Source organism: Anabrus simplex, chromosome 3 (assembly GCF_040414725.1).
Source record: "Anabrus simplex isolate iqAnaSimp1 chromosome 3, ASM4041472v1, whole genome shotgun sequence".
NCBI lineage: Eukaryota > Metazoa > Arthropoda > Insecta > Orthoptera > Tettigoniidae > Anabrus > Anabrus simplex.
Genome location: NC_090267.1, coordinates 307,812,627 through 307,835,429, shown reverse-complemented (window position 1 = coordinate 307,835,429; position 22,803 = coordinate 307,812,627). Strand labels below are relative to the sequence as shown.

Here is a 22,803-nt window from a genome sequence, read left to right as displayed (position 1 = left end):
ATGCTCTCCACGCTCGTCACTCAAAGCGACATATTTGCTTGAAAAGAGGTCAAGATAGGAGTGAAGGAAGTGGACCTTCAGTGACATATTACAACCTAACTTTTGGGATGTCCTCAGCCAACCACGGAGATTTACTAGATACAAATTGCACCAAATATGTAGTATCCTGGGATTATCATTATTTATTTTACAGTCGAAGTAATGGTGAAAAAAATGAAATGGCGTATGGCTTTTAGTGCCGGGAGTGTTCGAGGACATGTTCGGCTCGCTAGGTGCAGGTCTTTTTTATTTGACTCCCATAGGCGACCTTCGCGTCGTGATGAGGATGGAATGATGATGACAACACATACACCCAGCCCCAGTTCCGGAGAAATTAACCAATCATGGTTTAAGTTCCAGACCCTGCCGTCGAACCCGGGACCCCTGTGACCAAAGGCCAGCACGCTAACCATTTAGCCATGGAGCCGGACGAAGTAATGATAACATGTAGTCGTTATTAATAGAGTCAATTCACGTTTATGAGATGAAAAAGTCGCTTCACCGCCTACATAAAAATGTTATCGACAGTATTTGTAAATGTATGCGGTATCTTGAATTCAAACATTTGGATTGTAAACCAAACAACAAATTAGCTGAAGATAATTTAGTTTACGAATGTGTCTTATGTACCCCTGAGAATTAATCACGGTACATGCTAGGATTTTTAATTTATTATTTACCGCTGAAAATTGAGTCGTCTTATAACTCGAAACACATAAAATGGTATTATTGAAAAACAACAGCAGATTCGTTTTCTTAAAGACAAAGAAAACCACACTTATATAATGAATGTCTTTTTTAGAAATAAAAGGTAGTTTACTCTGTGTTGACAATCTGGTATTTGTAACAAAAGTTATTTGCCAAAATTAGACAATGTCCGCCCATCATAACACGAATTCCTATTTTTCAAGAGAATGATAGCTAGCGAAGCGTTTCAAAGATCATGCTTACTTATTTCCTATCAAAATGAATAGCAATTGACTGCTTTTAATTCGGAAACATTTTTACTGTTGACCAGTGTTGTCTTCATGTCTTACATAAATACAGCAGTTTCAACAAAAAACTAGCAAAGAGAGCTCGCCTTACAGCAAGTGCCATCTGAAAGGTTTTGAAAAGCACGGGTCAGCGACCAACGTATTTATAAAACCAATATTCGTTTTTGTGTGCATAAACCTACCATTATAGACAACTGACTGATGCCCTTCCAACGCTAATAAATAGCCCTACGACTGGAGATGCGAAAACGACGACAAAGTGAAGACTAGAAATATTGTATATTGACTGATGCCCTTTCAAAACTAAAAGATCCGATCACAGCCGCCAGTCTCACAGGCATTACTTGTATTGCGGCCATGATGACTCCATCATATTACCTCATATTTCCTGTAGTAACACCTGAGATCATTGGAAGTCTCCAATAATCCATAGTTAAGGTTATTCACGGGTCTAGAAAACACACACACGATTGTTTTCCGCGGTTTCCCATTCTCCTGCATTAAGGAAAATTCCAGGATCGCCCCCTCCCGTTCACCTATTCCAAAGAATCTCCGTCACCGTAACAAGTATTCTGACCTGTGAGATGGCGTCACCGTCAAAGAGGCCCCCCCCCCCCAATCCTTCAGGGGAGGAATGAAAATATTGACTAGTAGTAGTAGGTTTCACCTGCACGGAATAACCAGGAATATAAGTACCAAGCCCATTACATCAAACACTAGCAACAATTACTAACATTTCTTATTATCTCCCGGATTTTTCACAGTTATCTGGGGGTCGGCACTAATGTAGAATAAGCCTAGTTTTAGGGCTGGAGACCCTTCCTGACGTCAGCCCAGTATGGAGGGATGTATTCACAACTGCGTGCTTCTGTTGTGCTTGGAAGTGTGATGTGTATTAAAACGATCACAAAAACCAGTCTCCGAGCCAGAGGAATTAATGACACGCTATTAAAATCCCCGATAAAGCCGAAAATCGAATCCGGGTCCCTCTGAATCGAAGGGCATTAGGCTCATCATTCAGAAAAAGACTAGTAACAATAATTACTACAACAAATGCAAGAAATATAAGTTATAAATATTAGTAAAATTCGTTCGTAATTGAATCAACACCTGTCTGAATAGGTCAGACGGTTTAGGCGTTGGCTTGCATTCATAGAACAGGAGTGTTAGACTCTGGAGACAATCCGGTGAGAGAGAAGGAGCCCTTGATCTTGGAGCACCATGAGCAGCAAGGAGGTTCGGTCAAATTTTCGGGTGGGATCATGTTTGGTTTATGTATGCCTCTAATTTCTATTCCGGGTAACATGACATGTATTTACAGGATTTGCTACCACCGTGGGCGAGGTCTTCACACTAATGGATGATAATACTCGTTCTCATCGGGACAGATTGGTCAGTCAGTTCCTAGAGACCCGCTGCATACAGCGCGGATGATGTGGCCGGCATATCCTCCGGACATGATCTATGTTGTACACGCATGGCGTGAAGTGAAGAGAGCACTTATCTACCGTCATAATCCTCCGGGTAACATTCAGCAACTGGTTGCCCTCCAAGAGTGAGATAATCTGCCCCATAAACAGTTGGATTCTTTGGTGCTGAGTATGACTCTTCGTATTTAAGCATGCCTCTGGGCTAAGGTGGATATACACAGAATTGAATGCCACACAATGAAAGATTGTTTGGTGTTAAATATCCCATATTAAACTTCGCGCTTTTGTTGCTTTTGGATAGCTGATTGCATTTTTTCGTATATACTTTTCGTAATGGTATAATGTATAATGAGCTCGTTGTATTGTATGTCCCTCGCATTTAATATTTTACGAAATACGTTATTCAACATAAAAATACAATTCGCCTCCATGTAGATACAAGCACTGCGCCTGCCCACAAGAAACATATCTATAGGTTAAACTGTTCCTGAGAAAAGTGTACTAGTGACGAATTTATACTATACCATGAACTCATTCTATTTTTAGTGATGTACACATAGTGAAATGAAGTGCACTAACACAGAATACCCAAAACTTTTTAGAACATTGTAGTAATAACTACAATAATAATAGCCATGATAAAGACTTGTTTAGAATCGATAACATTCACAGTTGTCCAGTTGGAATTATAATAATAACTTGACATTTTAAGGTATCAGCTTGCAATAAATGACAAAATTAACGTTAGTGAGTGACCAATTTAAAAAACGAATAGAATATTGTTTGAAACGCCAAATTATTAACGTCGATTGCATAAACAACTGCTAGATGGTGGGTCAGAAACCCACAATCTGCAATCTTGAAGATGTGTTCCATGGTTTCCCATTTACACACCAGGCAAATTCCAGAAAGGGCATCTGGCCGTAACACTACGTCAAACCTACACATGTCTGACACAGATCACACCTGCCGCGTTCTGCCAACTTGAGGGATCTATCAGAGTGAGGTAACTTTACGCTGATGTGCTTTGGTGCAAGAGAATAAGCTATATTTTGTTACGGACACTAAACAGTCAGCTGCAGTCGTTTTGAAAGTGAGATGTTTTGCTTCGAGTAAAAAGAAAATTATTGCCATTTTCTGGGTCTATAAATACTAAATGTCTGGATTGAGACGAATCAGTCTACCAGGTACGTTTCCTGGTTCGAATTGGATTGCATCCACGACTCCACCGGAGTATGTGAAAAGTGACAAAAAATGAAGGAAGTTAGTTATAACTCGCCAAATTATTACTTGAAACTATTCACACTTTGTAAATTCAGTAATACTGTAATCATTGTATTTAAATGATTTAGGTTTATGAGTTTTCCTATGGAAAAGCACAGGTAATTGTATTAACTCACCATCATTTTCTTTTTACAATTTGCTTTACGTCGCATTTACACAGATAGGTCAGATAGGAAAGGGCTAGGAGTGAGAAGGAAGCGGCTGTGGCCTTTATTAAGGTTCAGCACGAGCATTTGCCGGGTGTGAAAATGGGAAACCACGGAAAACCATCTTCAGGGCTGCCATCAGTAGGGTTCGAACCCACTATTTCTCGAATGTTAGCTCACAGTAGCGCGCCCCCAACCTCATGGCCAACTCGCTCGGTCAGGGAAGAAAGCGGTCGTGATCTTAATTAAGATAGGCTATAGCCTGGTATGAAGATGGAGAACCACGGAAAACCATTTTCAGGTCTGACGACAGTGGGGTTCGAAACCACTATCTTCCGAATTCAAGCTGATAGCACGTGACACAAACCATGCAGCCACTTGCTCGGTCTTTTTTTCTCCTCTGTGAAGAGACTAAGTTTATGGGTACCAGTTACATGAAGTAGGTCTATGCTAAGCTGACTTTTGATCCCGTCCAGTGTCCAGTATTCGGGAGATAGTAGGTTCGAATCCCACTGTCGGCAGCCCTGAAAATGGTTTTCCGTGGTTTCCCATTTTCACACCAGGCAAATGCTGGGGCTGTACCTTAATTAAGGCCACGGCCGCTTCCTTCCCACTCCTAGCCCTTCCCTCTTCCATCGTCGCCATAAGACCTATCTGTGTCGGTGCGACGTAAAACAACTAGCAAAAAAAATTGATCCTGTAATAGTATTAGCCTCCTGTCTGGCTCCTTGGCTAAATGGTTAGCGTGCTGGTCTTTGGTCACAGGGGTCCAGGATTCGATTCCCGGCACTGTGGCTGGGTGTATGTGTTGTCTTCATCATCATTTCATTCTTATCTCGACGCGCGGGTCACCTACAGGCGTCAAATCAAAATACCTGCACCTGGCGAGCCGAACATGTCCTCGGATACTCCCGGCATTAAAAAAAGCCATACGCCGTTTAATTTCATTAGCATATTATCCTCCTAAATTTTCAGTCATTATCCTCAGATTGCCTTCCTGTACCTCGGGTATGTAGATAACACTACTAAAATTCTAACAGAGGTGATGATAGTTGAGTATGATTATCTTTAAACGCTCGTATTCAACACAGAAAGACTAGAAACAAAACGTATTAGATCAATAATGCGTCACGTGACATTTCTGAGTCTTGCAGTTAAAATGGAGGACATCCAAGTATCAGGAGCACAAGGAACGGAAGAGAATTACTAGAAATGAATGAGGAAACGAACATCACTTCACATAACAATGTGGAGCTCAATTATATCTGCTGGTGACAGGAAAAGTACAATAATACACTAAGGTGCGATAGCCAAGTGTCACTAGGGTCTCATTATAGAGACTACGATTTGGATATCGAACAATGCATATCGAGTCTTCAAGAGGAAAATTACATCTATGAGGTTTAGATTGCTAAAAGCAAGCTAATGGTTTTACATGATCCTTGCCCTCTTTCTTCGAGTGCTTGATTAGGCGCTCTTATGTCACTTTGGAGCCCTGTCAAGAGCGAATGTGTCAACCGATTTTTAAAAACCTGGTTTCGTGTTGTTCACAAATAGGCAGGCTAACAAATATAGTGAAAAGATAGCGGCTACAATAATACAGTTTATGAATAAGCAACTATGGGCTGTGAAAATTTGCAACAATCAGCGATTTGGCCATCTAAGTATTAGTTTTCCCAACTCTTACGTGAGATATCATTAGAAAGCACTACGACCCTTAGGGACATAGTTATGTGGGGTCGAAAGTGAAAAAATTTCTTAAATTTCTTCATATGAACTTCAGAATGAAAATTTTGACCCATGGACTGTGTATCATTGAACAGAGAATCTTACGCCCAACATAACGGTACCTTTGAGGTAGTCAGACTTGCAACTGGTGACTTACGGAAATCAAGCGTGAGTGTCCCTCACCTATCATCAACCGTATTTTCTTTGATATCAGGACACAGATATCTTGTTCAATGTCTGGTTTATTCAAGTTGGTGGAATGACTTGCATTCAACACCATAAGTAAACAGAAAATTGAACAAAGAGCGTGTCCATCCCTGCCTTGTACAAGCAATCATAAAATCACCAGTACGTCTGGACCAGCTCTAAGATACTGTACATCCTTTTGTTAGTTCTCGTATGAAGAAATTTATAGGAGGAAGATGATGGAGAAAATATCGGGTGATTACAACTAAGCTTTTCTTACTTAACCGTCTCTACGCAGAAAACGAGCAATCGCATGCTAGGAAACGTAACAATATGCTTGGTTTCTGTGAACCTGGCGTCCATCTCATTACAAACTGTGCTCGAAATGGCGCCCATCCACGTCCAGAATAGTCTGAAAGCGTAGGATAATTTGCTGCATGGCTTCACGAAGCATCTCCATGGGCATGCTAGGTAGGGTACCTCTCTTGATATGCTTCTCTTTAGATTGGAATATGTGCGAACTTTCCTCTGATAAACCCTGTCTTTCAGATACCAGTGAACCATGCAAATCTTGTAACCCATAATCTGGAAATTATTCGTATCGAGTTTGTTCGCGAACTGAAAGTAGTTTCTTGACTAAAGTGGTTCAAGTAGGGGAAGTTAAGTTGTAAGAACCCGGTGTTTTATTATAGCATCTGTAACACACCTTTCGATTAGGCTAATATTAAGGTAAATATTGACAATCGTTTTGTCCTCTTTATGTTCTGAAATCCATCTTAACTATCAATACCTCTAACACGAATCGCAAAATAAATAGTTGATCTAAATCTTTCCTAATCCGAATTTAAATGCCAATTTTAATGAAACAGACAAGCAGACAAACGTTCAACTGAACAATACATTGGCTATTACTTGCCCTGTTCGGTATTAAAACCAAGTATAAGGTAAATATTAAAAAATACCGATGGAAAGACGATTTTATATACAGAGTGGGATAAAAATCTCTTCCCCCAAAAACTTGTTCTTAGTTTTCGTACGATGAAAATCGTCATTTATGTTCCACCATCAGTAAATCGGTACCTAAGAGATGCGAATTATGTATTACGAACAGGGTCTCATTTTTGAACAGTCGTTGTTAGGAAATAAACAATCTCTTCCAAATGTTTATGGAAAACTGTGTGTTCGACCTATTAGATATGCTTCACATTCTCAGTGTAAAGTCAACACTGAAAAGCATGACTATACGATATATATATGTATGTATGTATATACATCGAGAATGTATTGTAAGAGTTTAACCCAAAAATAACCCCATGGGAATGTTTTGTTTACCTGAATGCTAACAATCACAAGAACCCACGTTATCCACAACATTTTTCTCAGCTCACTTGTTACACACAGTGACTGCTTGTTTTAGGAAACCCATTGTCATTGAGCAGTTACCACTTTTTATAGGCGATAAAGTACTGTATTATCGGACTGAGAACAACATGCCCCGTACTCTGTCTTACGCTATATGCACCAGTAAGAAAGCCAAAAGATTATTACGTACGGTACGTTATGTGTATCTGTATGCGTCCAGAGCAGCTGAACTTTATATATCCCACCAAATAAATATCACGTTATACATTTAAAAATAAGTTCACCTGTATTATTTCACAACCTATATATTGAACTGCAGGCTGCCTAACGGAGGCGTGTTCTGTTCAATCCGGAAGGACGTGGGTTCCTTCTCCGCCAGGAAGTCGAAAAAGAATTAAAAAGGAGACTACTTCCTCTTCTCGCGAGGTACGTGGTCCTGGAATTGACTCAGCCTACACAAAAATGAGTATCAGGTCAATTCTTGGCGGTAAAGAGCTAACCACTCGATCCCAGCTAGTGCCCACGTACGAGGTCAATTGCTGGCGGCAAAGAGCTAACTACTCGATCCCAGCTAGTGCCCGGGTAACAGGTCAATTCCTGACGACAAATAGCTAACCACTCTGTCTCAGCTAGTGCCCAGGTAACAGGTCAATTCCTGGCGGCAAAGAGCTAACCACTCTGTCTCGGCTAGTGCCCAGGTAACAGGTCAATTCCTGGCGGCAAGGAGCTAATCACTCTATCCCAGCTAGTGTCCAGGTAACAGGTCAATTCCTGGCGGCAAAGAGCTAATCACTCTATCCCAGCTAGTGCCCAGGTAACAGGTCAATTCCTGGCGGCAAAGAGCTAATCACTCTATCCCAGCTAGTGCCCAGGTAACAGGTCAATTCCTGGCGGCAAAGAGCTAATCACTCTATCCCAGCTAGTGTCCAGGTAACAGGTCAATTCCTGGCGGCAAAGAGCTAATCACTCTATCCCAGCTAGTGCCCAGGTAACAGGTCAATTCCTGGCGGCAAAGAGCTAACCAATCTATTCCAGCCAGTGCTCAGGTAGGGACGATGACCTAGATATTAGGCCCCTTTAAACAACAAGCATCATCATTGCCCAGGTAAGAATAGTGGAAGCCTTTATCTTACACTCCTACAATGAACATTCATGACATTTATGGAAATGGCTTCGTTTTATATATTGAAATGCTTAGTTCTTAAAAATATGAAAAATGAAGGAGATACATTTCCAAATTACGAACAGGTACAAGACTTGCAATTGGCTACGTACTCATCAAACATTTCTTTTGATGAAGATGGAATCAAGAAATTGCCAATGCAAGGGGAAAAATTTCTACACATTAGAGGAGGCTACATACAGAAAAAAATTCGTGACTGTTTTGATATACATTAACGTAAAACGAGTTTGAGGAAAGTCCCATTCAATTTGATCGACCCTCGTAAATCAGTTTGAAATGTAATTCTTTCACACAGAGTTACAATAATAGAAAATCTTCCACCTTTTGATACTTTTTATTTGATTTTTAGCAAATTATTAATTGTAAACAATACATGTTTCGTTCTCACTTGAGAACATCTTCAGCTAATGAATAGATATAATTTTTAAGCAGGCTAACTATGTATTCATCCATTTCATCAACCCATTAACCCTCACATTGTTTTAACATCATTTTAACTTAATTTTATATTCAAATTAGTCTTTAAGAGGAACAATGTACCTGAAAAAATGTATTACTTAGCGATTCACCTAAGCTTAACCACAGCTGAAGATGTTCTCAAGTGAGAACGAAACATGTACTGTTTATAATTAATAATTTGCTAAAAAGCAAATAAAAAGTATCAAAAATGTGGAAGATTTTCAATTATTGTAACTCTGTGTGATTAGAATTTGATACGGAAAATGAAGCTAATTACTTGCAATGTAATTCTTTCCTTGTATTCATTGAAGGATCCAGACTACTACTACTACTACTACTACTACTACTACTACTACTACTACTACTACTACTACTATAATACTAGGGTAACAGAACTTCAGAAAAACAAAGCAAGACTTATTCCTGAAGGTGGTCATGTAAAGTATGATCTTAGGGTTTTGCCATTTTCATAATCGTTATTCATAAACTAATAACACAAAGTAAATTTCTAAATACCGTATATAGCAGAGTGAATAATGTAGGCGTAGTTAGAATTAATGAGAAAGAGTATAATTTCATCCCAAACGAGTGTAGCTTCACACATTTATTATTCGTGTTCATAGTGTTCATTCCGTAACGATACAAAAACAAATACAGCATCATTATTTTTCAGCAATCTGCGAACTAATTCATATTTCTAACTTGAATGTACTAATTTAAAAAACTGTCGTTGTCCAAAGGGGAACTCGTAGAATTTAGAGCAGTTGTAATACAGATTACACCGAGATCAACATATCAGAGTTTAGAACGGATTTGCCTTTAATTATTGGCACAGCCAAGATAGCTCTCAAGTCATGCCAGATTTATACACTCTTCTCTGTCATTACTTGAAAATTGGGGATTTTAATGGAAATCAGAAAAGAGGACATTCCATCCTAACGGTAGAGAATAGAAAGAGATTGCAATTCAGGGGTTTTGACATTATCGAATTTCATAGGAATAGACAAAACAGAAAATTATATTCCGCAGGACTATAAGCAGGATAATATTAAAAAAGCAGGATATTTTAGAGATACCGTATTCAATACTTCATGCGGACCACAAGATATGGGGTATCCTGCGAAAAGCAGATCAAAAAAGAGTAGCATTACAAAAATGTTGCGAAGTTTGGGGCAGGGAAGAACTGGGAGAAAGAAGACGAGCTGCTCGACTAAGCGGTACGTTCCAAGCTGTCAGCGGAGAGATGACGTGGAATGACATTAGTAGACGAATAAGTTTGAATGGTGTCTTTAAAAGTAGGAAAGATAACAATATGAAGATAAAGTTGGAATTCAAGAGGACAAATTGGGGCAAATATTCATTTATAGGAAGGGGAGTAAGGGATTGGAATAACTTACCAAAGAAGATGTTCAATAAATTCCCAGTTTCTTTGAAATCATTTAAGAAAAGGCTAGGAAAACAACAGATGGGGAATCTGCCACCTGGGTGACGCCCTAAATGCAGATCAGTATCGAGTTATTGATCTGGTCACTTTACCCTACACAAGAAGAAAGGCAAGAATATAAACGCAACACTTAACGCAGTAACAAGAATTTAGCGACTGTATGCAAGTGAATACCTGTAAAGGATGGACTAAGAAAAGCGAGAAGTTTGAGAGGGAGAGATCCCTCACAAGATAATGGTCCTGTAGATTGTGGATCTACACTCTACAGTATTGGATATGATATGAGCCTTACATCTAGAATTTCACGTTTGTCATCTATAACATTTCCGTAATTACAGTTATTCTTTCACTTGAATGAATTCTCCCCCTCCTACCTTTCCTATCCTCTCCTCACCAAATGTAAACACTCCAGACCCGTGAGAACATCCCTGCACCCATCATTTCACTTCTCAGCCATGATTCAACTCCTATTACAATATATCATTGGTAAATATTATATATTCTTTATTCTTTGTTTTTCACCAGATCTACAGTAATTTCTACCTTAGTGATCTATTAATGGAAAAAAATGGCATTGCCCAACCTAGACAAGCTCCTTTAACTTAGACTCTCCTAATTCAAACATTAATGAAATAAAATAAACATAATAATACAGCAAAACAAAATAATAAATGGGCCACCAGCGATTCCTTTCCGGAGACCCAGTCGCCCTAGTAATACATGAATTGGGTGAAATAACCTACACTAATGTAAAATAAAAGAACAGCAATTGGGCACATTAATGACCTCCATCTCCCTTCCGGCTGAACTCACGCACCTAGCACATTCCATGACTTATACTTTCCACTCTCATTGACTTACTCCGGTTCGCTGATACAGCCATAACATTACACCACTGCCGTGTTAGTGTGCCGTAATATACTCGCATTGCAATTTTTGCATGAACTACTTCATTGTACCTAGTCATCATTACTTCACTCCACCCACTTTTTGTAATTTACATACAATCAAACAGCAGAACTCATCTTTCCATTTCTACATATATCAACCATAATCACCTGAACCACATATCATATTAAATTAAGCCATCACATTTTACCAACAACTGCCAACCTTTCACCACACTATATTTACAATTAATCTCTTGCCATAATCCACTCACCATATTAACTTATAACATTTACAAGCAACAATAATTTAATCCACTCACCATTATAAATTATACCCTCACATTTTACCATCAACCGCTAACCTCATCACCTCACCATTTTTACAATCACTCTCTTACCTTACTTACTAGCAAAATTACTACTTATGACAGGAATATGAATGTACATTCAGTATTATGTCAAAATACAGACTTGAGTCTTCTAGTTCTAAAACTGGCCATCTGCACATTGTAAAATGTTTCAGTAGAGCCAGAAAACTATTTCTGATTATGTTATGCAAGACAAGAATACATTTCACACATTAAAATTGTACAAGAATAATGCTTTTCATAGACATTATGATTAATAATCACAAATAATTCCTTCTTGGGTTATCTACATTTTAAAATGAGACATGACAAATTTTGATACTAACCCTGTGAAAGTTTTCCAATTTTGGAACTAAAACAAGCAGGGTTACAGGTTGTTTCTACCAAATGAATAATAAATAATTGTTAAAGTGTTTGGAATACTTAAATATGATTTATTATGACAGTTATAAGACATATACAGTTGTCACTACAGTTGCTTGAAAAAAAAAATTAAATTCCTACACAGTGCCTCTGTTTTCCATCATAGTTGCACAATACTCTTCATTGGCACTACCTTCAGCATATTCATTTTCACCTAGGTGCAGAACATTTTTATAGGAAGCAAGGGATTTGATGCTTTTCCAGTCAGCCCCAAAATGTTTCTCTAACAGCTTCTCAACATCTCTAACTTTGAATGGATTACCAGTAATACCACCAGAAAAAATAACAGTTGGTGACTCATTTTGCAAACTTTTTTCTCTTTTAGTGACACTTTTGAGGACCCAAAAATCTGACCTGTAATGCAGTTCCTCCGAAACTGTAACATCATTTTTATGTTGTTGAAGTGAAAACTGCTTTGAAGGAGCAAACTTAAAATGCCATTGTCCTGCTGGTTTTGTAACATTTTCAGTCTTTGATTTCCAGTCATAAACTGTACACTGTGGCCCCAGATGAATAGTAGTCCCATGTTCAGAGAAGATTTCAAGATATATCTGAGGTTTTCCAATTACTTCAAGGGAGCGAATAACTTCCTCGATCCTAGCAAATACTCTATCCAGAGGGAAGAATGAATGACCGACCATGGGAAGAATTACCTCAATCTTCTGAATGTTTGCTGGAGCAAAATGTAGAAGCCAGGATGAAAACATAGTCATCATAGTAGTGTTCTTGGTCTGGTCCCCGCACCCATTAACAGCTAAATGCAAAGTTGTGATATTGTTGTAGTCTGTATTACAAAGAGTATTGTACACAGCAGATGCAATTGTACTGGAACCCTTTGAAAATTCTGATTCATTCCTGTGGTAAATGAATTCGTTTTCTCTATTGAGCAGATCTTTTGAATTCCCTTTCACAACAGTGAAATTATGTTGATATAATTGACGACTATGATAGGCCGCTTGGTCTGGTACTCTCGGCGAAAGGTTATTGTTTTTTTGGCAATCGAATGACATTGTCAGTAATCCATCAGTTTTCTCTCTGAACAGAATATAAAAAGCTTTTGCTTTTGGACATGTATTCTCTTTGGCGTTATTAGTTCATTCTTCTTGTTTACATCTGCTTCCTGCTTCATTTTTTCTGTTAATTCTATGCAAGTAGAGCACACATCTGTGCGACGTGTACCAAATCCAATATTATAACATTTATTGAATATGCCTCAGAAATAGCTTTCTTTCACACATAAATCTGGGTTATTTTGCCTGTTCTAATAAATTCGCCACATCTTTTTAATACCGAGGTCACTACTGAGGTACATACGTTCCTTAGTTTTACTTCTGCAGTAATGTGATGCAATACCTTTGAATTTTTTAATGAATGTTTTCTCTGCTGCGTGTCTATGACTAAAGGAGTGTGAATGATGGTCTCCCCCACGTGTCTCAGAGGGCATTTTTCCTGCTTTGCAGAATCGTGAAACAACACCCTGTACTCTATATTTGATAAGTCCTAGCACATTCAAGAATATTTCATGGCAAACTGAAAGCATAGTACCTACCAGACCTTTTCTTTGGGATATAATATTTAATTGCTACCTTCTGTGCTTCACGTTTTTGGATCTCTTGCATTAGTGTGTTTTAAAAAAACCCATCTTGGTTCAGTTTATCTTGATGACCATAGAAACATTGGTGAAAATATACAATGTGCATCTTATTTAGCGATGTACACTGGAACACGTATTTGTTGTGCTGGCATCTTGGCATTTTAGGAGGTCTGCAAGCAGCATATCTGACATGCAAATAAAGAAAACAATGTTTCATAAGACATAATAAGTTTAATAACAACAAATGTTCCATAGATTCCATTGTCAATTTTATGCAATACCAGAAACTTAACCTTCAAAATTACGAAGTATACACATTACTCAATAATACTCACCTTTCCAATTTATCTCTGATTTTTCCATCTATCAGGGTTTCTAGTCCTCTTCCTACTTCTCCCTGGTTCACTTGACAAAGGAGAAATATCCATATTTTTGCATAAACTATACGTAAACGTATCAAAACAGAACAATCTACTAACACCACACTTGTGCAAACAAATGACAGCCAACCAGCTGATGTCATCAGCGTCACTAACATTGGTTTATATAAAATCACTATGCAGCAGTTGAGAAGTCACAAGAATGCTACTCTATCTTTGTAATAAACATTATTTTCCCATTGAAAGGCTTTAAAGTGTTGCTATACATCCATTTAAACTATCAAACGTTCATTGTGTACCATGTAGAACACAATAATATCCAATAAGAATAGCTAGTGACTTGCCATTGACTGGCAACACTGGTAGTAATAGTGCGCTTCACGTGGCAGGCTTTGGAACTATCACATGGCTGGTTCTGGAAATAACCTACAAATATACTTTGCAATATCTATTGAATCAGGCTGGATTTAACACTCAGTGATTTAATCATAGAAAGAGAATATCTTGGACTACCGCTTTTTACAATAAAATGTAATTTCAATTTCATTGCAGATGGCCAGTTTTGGAACTAGAGGACTCGCTTATGTAAACAAACAGGTACTTTTACAGGAGCTTTACTGAATCAGCCAGGACTATATTTCCACCCTTGAATCTGGGACAATCCTGGTTTTGTGGGATGTATGATGACCCTGCCTACACATGTTCTCAGTAATGCATCATCATAAGAATCTGTGTTGAGTCCTCCCAGCCCCATTTAGACTGACCACCACTGATTAGTAGCTACAGTAAAAGGTTTGTTCAATAACCTTATTGTTTCTTAATAAGAGGTCTAAGTGAAAGATGCAACGTTTGATCTGCAAAAGAACTTGAATAATAAATAGCTTAGTATTTGTTAATACTGAATGTAGATAATGCACTCAAAAACAGTGTATTTTCTCTTCATCAAATTTGTATTCAATGGCAAATTGAAGGGAAAGGAAGTCATTTCATGTTTGAAGCTATTAAACGAATCTGGAAAATAGAAATAATGTATGGATTTGGCATGATTGGAATATAGTTGATTGTAATGTTAAAGCTAACACAAATTTAATACAAAAGAATTTCATCTACTGCAAAGCAATAGCCGATTGGGTATTTACATATGCACATGCATCTTCATTATAGACCGTTATGCCTTTCAGCATTCAGTCTGCAAGCCTTTGTGCATTTGCTAGACACCGCCACAATCCTCTATTTGTAACTAGTTCTGTGACCTCGTTTATTTATACCTCCTAACTTTAAATCATTAGAAACTGAGTCTAACCATCATCATCTTGGTCTCCCTCTACTTCTCTTAGCCTCCATAGCAGAGTCCATTATTCTCCTAGGTAATCTATCCTCCTCCATTCGTCGCACATGACCCAATCACCGAAGCTGGTTTATGCGTATAGCTTCATCCATCAAATTCATTCCTAAATTAGCCTTTATCTACTCATTCTGAGTACCCTCCAGCCATTGTTCCCACATGTTTGTACCAGCAATCATTCTCGCTACTTTCATGCCCATTACTCCTAACTTATGAATAACTGAGTCCACCCAACCTTCCCTCCCATAAAGCAAAGTTTGTCTGAAAGCAGACCTATATAAAGATTGTTTCATCCAGGAGCTGACTTTCTTCTTACAGAATACTGTTTATCACTACTGTGAGATCACTGCATTAGCTTTACTGCACCTTGATTCAGTCTCACTTACTATACCACCATCCTGAGAGAACACACATCCTAAATACATGAAATTATCTACCTCTTCCAGCTTTGTACCCCCAATCTGACATTCAGTTCTCTTGGATTTATTACCTACTGACATCAATTTAGTCTTTGAAAAGCTGATTTTCATACCATACTCATTGAACCTATTTTCAAGTTCCAAGCAGGGTTTTGGCATAATCTGCCAATAAGACCAAGTCACCAGCAAACTGCTTACTGCATTTCCACCAAACCGAATCCCTCCTGCCACTTTATACCTTTCAGCAGATGATCCATGTAAACTATGAACAACAAAGGTGAAAGATAACAGCCTTTTCTAACTCCTGTCAGTACTTTGAACCAAGAACACACTCTACCATCAATTCTCACTGCTGTCCAATTGTCAACATAAATTTCTTTGATTGATTTTATCAAATCTACCCTTAATCCCATAGTCCCCCTGATTGGCGAACATCTTTTCCCTCGGTACCCTGACATATGCCTTCTATAGATCTACAAAACATAAACATAACTGTCTATACCTCTCGTAGTATTTTTCAGTTACCTGGTGCATACTGAAAATCTGATCCTGACAGCCCCTGTGTGGTCTGAAACCACACTGGTTTTCATCCAACTTCCTTTTTTTTTTGCTAGGGGCTTTACGCCGCACCGACACAGATAGGTCTTATGGCGACAATGGGATAGGAAAGGCCTAGGAGTTGGAAGGAAGCGGCCGTGGCCTTAATTAAGGTACAGCCCCAGCATTTGTCTGGTGTGAAAATGGGAAACTACAGAAAACCATCTTCAGGGCTGCCGATAGTGGGATTTGAACCTACTATCTCCCGGATGCAAGCTCACAGCCGCGCACCTCTACGCGCATGGCCAACTCGCCCGGTCATCCAACTTCCTCTCAACCACTGACCGCACCCTCCTTTCCAAGATACCAGTGAACACTTTGCCTGGTATACTGATCAGTAAGATACCTCGATAGTTGTTGCAATCCTTCCTGTTCCCTTGCTTATCCCATTTATGTCCAAATTATTTTTTTCATCTAATATTGATAACACTTAACATGACCCATTATTCATGTACAAATGAACAAAACCATATTTACTTGTTTAGAACCCATCACATGGGTCGTTAACAACCCACTAAGCACTTGCTTGGGAAACAGGGAAAGAGAATATTCTGAACATCAACCTTAGCAACAATTTGTTTCTACAGACTTACAGTTCACTTACCTTTTGAAATGAGTGTTATCATGACACAAAAAGCAATAATTGTCATTGTTCTTTTTAATTATAACAATATTTAGTACCCAAAACACGGAACTTCAGATTCCATAACTGACAGTGGAACTGAGACTCACTCTTGGTAATTTACAAAACACCCGTCATGAAGGGGAACATTACACCTCGCACAGGCCTTCACTGTTTTATTGCGACAAATCGTGCATCGTCATCTAGGTTGTTGACTTATCAGCAGGATACATCGACTGAGCTCGATAGCTGCAGTCGCTTAAGTGCGGCCCGTATCCAGTATTTGGGAGATAGTGGGTTCAAACCCCACTCTTGGCAGCCCTGAAGATGGTTTTCCATCGTTTCCCATTTTCACACCAGGCAAATGCTGGGGCTGTACCTTAATTAAGGCCACAGCCGCTTCCTTCCCACTCCTAGTCCTTTCCTGTCCTATCGTCACTGTAAGACCTTTCTGTGTCGGTGCGACGTAAAGCAACTTGTAAAAAAAAAAAAAAAAATAGGCGATGTTGATGGTCCTTCCTCTGGCGTTCCTTGATAATGTCAAGCGATGTAAGTCAACCTCTTCCCTTAGGAGCTGTCCCATATTTGTAGAGAACTGCCTTGGTTGCTTCCCGATGGAAAGTTAAGGTATCAAGAGACATACCATAGCTTCTGCTAAGAGTCCGGGGATTGTTCATGCATAAATTCAGGAACCAAAACAAAATAGGAATGTACCATTTTTTGCCACAAATTGAAATTCATAAATCTGACACATTCATGAGATCAACTCCATTCATGCTTTGGTTGTACTTGCGGAAAACATTTGGCTGTTTGACTTTTATTTTCCCCTGTTGGCTGGCGGAGTATCTTGTGACCTTGTGAAAGGGAGCTACATGAAACTGATTTGACATAATGTTCACTACACTATTGTCTTTCCAAGATACAACTATCACACAATGCTCTTTATCAAGACAAGATTCAAAGTAACCACACTCTTTCTTTTCAATGACAGGCTTACCAGAAATAGGAGACTTTAGCATTCTGTTACTTCTGGGAGTTCCTGTAGCATGATGGCCTTTTTCAGAGATCCTACATAGAAGCTTAGCTGATGTGAAAAAGCATTCCCAGGAAATACTTCAGAAAGAATATCCACAAATGTAATTACTACCGCTTCACCTAGTCCCACTCCTTTCTCCCTCCTTTCTCCTCCTGGAACTATCACATGGCTGGTTCTGGAAATAACCTAAAAATATACTTCGCAACTTCTATTGAATCAGGCTGGATTTAACACTCAGTGATTTAACCATAGAAAGACAATATCTTGGACTACTGCTGGTAAATGTCAGCCTGGAGACAGTAGCCTGTCTGCTAAGCGGCTCCCCAGACTTTGAAGCTGAAACGAATTGGTTTGTCACGGATGAATTGCTTACACCTGTGGCGTCCGAAATACGGGATCATAGACTCATCAATAGATACTTTGTCTTCATTGGGAGCATTTATAAGAAATGACTTGCTTAGATGATCTATAAAATTTCCCAGTTAACCCATTTTGTCACCTGCCGGGAGATCCAAATTGTCACAAACATGAAGAAATCGGAATACTTCCTCAAACCTATTCCTACGCATGGTGTTCTGAACAAGTTCATTTCTAACATCATCTGAGTTCTCCCAAAACATCTTTCTTTGTTGGAGGGGTACATATCCACTCAGAAAAAGTATGCCGAGAAATCAATTCATCTCTTCCAACGATAATTGAAACTGTGGATTATTAGTGTAAGAGGCATAACCAATGGTATATTTAAATATTTGAAGAACAGTATCTGCTTTGAGAAATGCATCAAAAAATCTATAGAGTGTGATTGCACTATAAAATTTATTTTATCTGGATGATGAACATTGGATGAAGAAGAGGGTGGGAATTTCATATCACCTATTTACCAATTGAAAGAGTAAGATTTAGCTGTCCCATTAGTAGAATTTGTGTACTACCGTCAACCTGTTCGTTTTCCGGAAGTGGTACAGGTTCATCACTGAATTCGGGAGGAAGTTCTGAATTGAAGTTACTGTTTGTTGGTAGCTGCATCATTAACTCTGCTGGAGCTTGAAGCTGAGCACGATTTACTCTGTCAGGATCTGAACAATACCAGAGTCAGCATCTGTTTCTTCTCCATCCTCAGGCAGCCCAATAAAGATACCAGCACCTGAGCTGGTGATATCTGAAGGATCAGCCCTTTCAAGCTCATCCAGAATTTCTGCAACTGTTAGTTGCTGTAATCTGCAATAAATGACAGAGCAATTAGGAATACTAAGACTAATTATGTAAGGTTTAAACTAAATATATGGTCATTATCGAGCGAATGTGAAAGTCAGTGATAGTTCTCGGGTAACTGCCCAGCACGTCGTTAGCAACCCACACTAGGTTCTATTGAAAATACTGGAAATTCTAAGCAAGTCATGCAGATATCAAATTATGTATGTTATTGATGTTTTAAATAGTAAATACTGCAATGAATAACAAGCCAATGAGAATAGTTGTCAATTCTACTTACATTCTTCTCCTGAATGCAGAGGGCTGACAATCCATCTTTCTTCTACTGACTCCAGATTAAGAATAATGCCAACAATGAATCAAATTCTTGCCTAAAGGTATGATGAAATATATAATGGTTAACTTAATAGATCTTACAAGCATCAACAATGTGATAGCTTAAAAAAAGGATAGCATAATTTGATGGGTCGAAAATGACCCACCTGGGCATAAATGGGATTAGATAGACAGGTGCATTTACTGCCTTTGTACAATTAGAACATGTCTTACTAAAATTCCACGCTAATTTTATCACTCGATGAAGCCATTTTATCCCTACCTTCCCACTATATTTCACCATTTCAAGTCTAATTTCATCTATTCCTGCTGCTTTATGACAACGGAGTTCATCTACCATCCTTTCCACTTCATCGCGCATAATTTCATCAACATCATGCTCCTCCCCATGAGCTCAGTTGTTGGTGATGTCACCAGGATGATTTCCTTTTATGTTAAGGAGATTTTTCAAAATATTCCCTGTACCTGTCCAGTAATTCCTTGGGATATATTATGAGTTCACCTGAATTACCTAAAACACCATTCATTTTCTTTTTCCCTCCCTTCCTAAGATTCTTTATTATGTCTCAGAAAGGCCTGCTGCTTGACCTAACCTTTCCAGGTTATTACCAAAATCTTCCCACAACTGTTATTTGGATTCGACAAATATTTGTTTCGCTCCATTTCTTTCATACGTACAAATCCCCATCTACATCAGTCGTTGTTTTGAGCCATTTCTCATATGCCTTCTTTTTACATTTGCAAGCTGCTCTCACTTCATCATTCCACCATGATGTTCACTTTTTTCATCCTTGCAGACAATTGTTCCTAGACATTCTCTTGCTGTTTCTACTACAGCATTCCTGTATGCCACCCATTCTCTTTCTGTATTCTGAACCTGCTTGCTGTCCACTGTTTGGAACTTTTCACTAATCATATCAATATACTTCTGTCTAATTTTCTCATGCTGGAAATTTTCTACCCTTATTCATCTACAGATAGATTTCACTTTCTCTATCCTATGCCTAGAAATACTAAGTTCATTACAGATCAGATGATCTGTATCATCGAAAAATCCCCTAAAAATATGCACATTCCTAACAGATTTCCTGAATTCAAAGTTGATTAAGATATAGTTAGTTATGGATCTGGTGCCCCTACCCTCTCATGTGTAGCAGTGAATTGATTTATACTTGAAGGAAGCATTCGTTACCGCTAAACCCGTACCAGCACAGAAGTTCAGTAAATGCTTCCCATTTCTTTTAGCTTCCATACCTTCCCCCACATTTACTAATCACCCTATCATATCCTTTAGTTTTATTTCGATTTACTCCTAGCACATCCAGATGTATCCTCTTTGCTGACTCTGCCAGTTCTACTTATTTCCATAAGCTCCATTTATTGATAGCTCCCCATCAAATTCCATTCTGTTTGTCAAGTTGTTTCCAAGGAGTCCCTCGCCTATCAAATAGGTGTGGGACACCATTACTCCCATAGGTCCGATGCTTGCTTAAAACTTTCTAAGCATGCTCGGTGAAAATTCTGTGAATCAGGATCCTACACTTACTTACACATAGTTCAAGTGAGGATGTCTCCTCTAACGGGTTAGGGACCACTGGAGGATAGTATAGTCCTAGCCGCCTGAGCACAAGGGGGGCCATGACTCACAATATGTCCGAGATGCCCACTCCTATTCCATAGCAACTGGTATCCTGACTCTCAGGACCACTTACTAGGCCACTCAGCCATTGTCCATGGTTTGCGAACTAGGACGTGACTACAGTAACCTACATCATGAACCATGGGTATTTATCCAGCAATATTTGAGGAGTAGAAGAGTTTCTATCATCAAAATCCTCAGCAACCAATCAATGTCAACTGGGACTGCTTCAATCATGGTAACAATTCAAAAATATATGAGGGAAGATTGAGAATAATGCATAACATTTTTTTCTGAAAATATTTAATGCGTAGGAGCAACAAAAACATTATGCACAGATAACCACAGGTTATAATGCATCTACTTTTCAACATATTAACCAAGCCTCTTGAGAAATTTCTTCCATAATGTCACCAAGTTCAGTATGCCACTTTCATAGAACTCTGTATCCTGGGAGTATCATGATAGTCAGATGGTGGAAGGTTTGAACTGTATGGCGGAGGAACCATCCATCTTAGAGGTCGATGCTTTTTAAAAAAAATGCAATTTGTTCGGGGCGTCAACCTATGAAGATCTTTTGCCCCTACTTGCATCATATGTGAGGAACCTGCATGTATTATGTAAATGGCGGAAGTGTAAAGTGTTGAATCTGAAGAAAGAAACATTAAGGACAACACAAACACCCAGTCCCCAGGCCAGGGATATTAATCATTTACAATTAAAAACCCCTGACTTGGCCAGGAATCGAACCTGGAGCCGCCGGGTGACAGGCGGACACATTGCCTCCTACACCGGGGGGCCGGACGAGGTTGACGCTAATTAGGAACTAATATTTAGAGGCCCCATGAAGAAGAAGAAGATTTTTTGCACCTTCCAATTCCCCTCTTTAGTTTATATGAAGAAGTGGAGTGATCATGCATGGATGGCTGTTCTTCCAATGAATGGAGTTCTATGAATGAGCCTATGGTATTCAATTTCGTGTTGTGATGAGAGAAATGTCTCCAGAGATTTGGTTCATATCCTAAAAATAGGTAAGAACTCTCATTCATTTGTACATGATTTTTCTGTTTTACCAACCCATTAAATATTTTGCTTTAAAAAAAATCTGCAATACCTTATTGATCAACCATCGTAACTAAAAGTATGGCTCAATTACGAACATTTGCAGACATTTTTAAAGGTAAATGTCAGGTCTTATTTCCTGAGAGTGAGAGGTTTAATCATAGTTAAAATGATTCCAGGGGATAGCTGTAATTTATTGCTGGTGCCATCAAGTAATATATAACAAAAAGAACTTATAAGGTGCAATTTAAAAGAGATTCCCACCTTTGCTATCGTTGCTACCATCACACTGTGTGTGTCCAGATATGCTGCTGTGACATGACTAACTCTTTGGTAATGTCCCCTTGTGAGAAACCACCAAAAATATATTTTTTAAACAGTAGACTAACTCTTTGGTAATGTCCCCTTTTGAGAAACCACAAAAACTATTTTTTTTAAACAGTAAATATTTTTAACTTGGGTACATGACCAATATTTTCCAACATGTTTCAGATCATAGGGTAAGTACTATTTTAATAAGTTATCTACTGTCCCAGGGTCCTCTTGCAAAGAAGATATATGCTGTTCCAAATTGCAGTATTCAATTTAAAGAACAAGAAGAAATTAGTTGCAGTAGTTGAGAAA

At 38.7% G+C, this 22,803-nt stretch overlaps 1 protein-coding gene across 2 annotated transcripts in view; it reads right to left on the bottom strand.

The window, feature by feature from the left end:
* LOC136867258 (uncharacterized) overlaps positions 1-7,200 on the bottom strand; it is a 92,781-nt gene extending 85,581 nt beyond the window's left edge. Inside the window, exon 1 of one of the 2 annotated variants that reach the window (XM_067144400.2) lies at positions 7,141-7,200. In XM_067144400.2, coding sequence (XP_067000501.2) covers positions 7,141-7,182 — 42 coding nt within the window. In that variant the 5' untranslated portion in view covers positions 7,183-7,200. The remainder of the gene's footprint in view (positions 1-7,140) is intronic. The other variant, XM_067144401.2, reaches the window with a different exon arrangement.
* Positions 7,201-22,803: the final 15,603 nt, after the last annotated feature.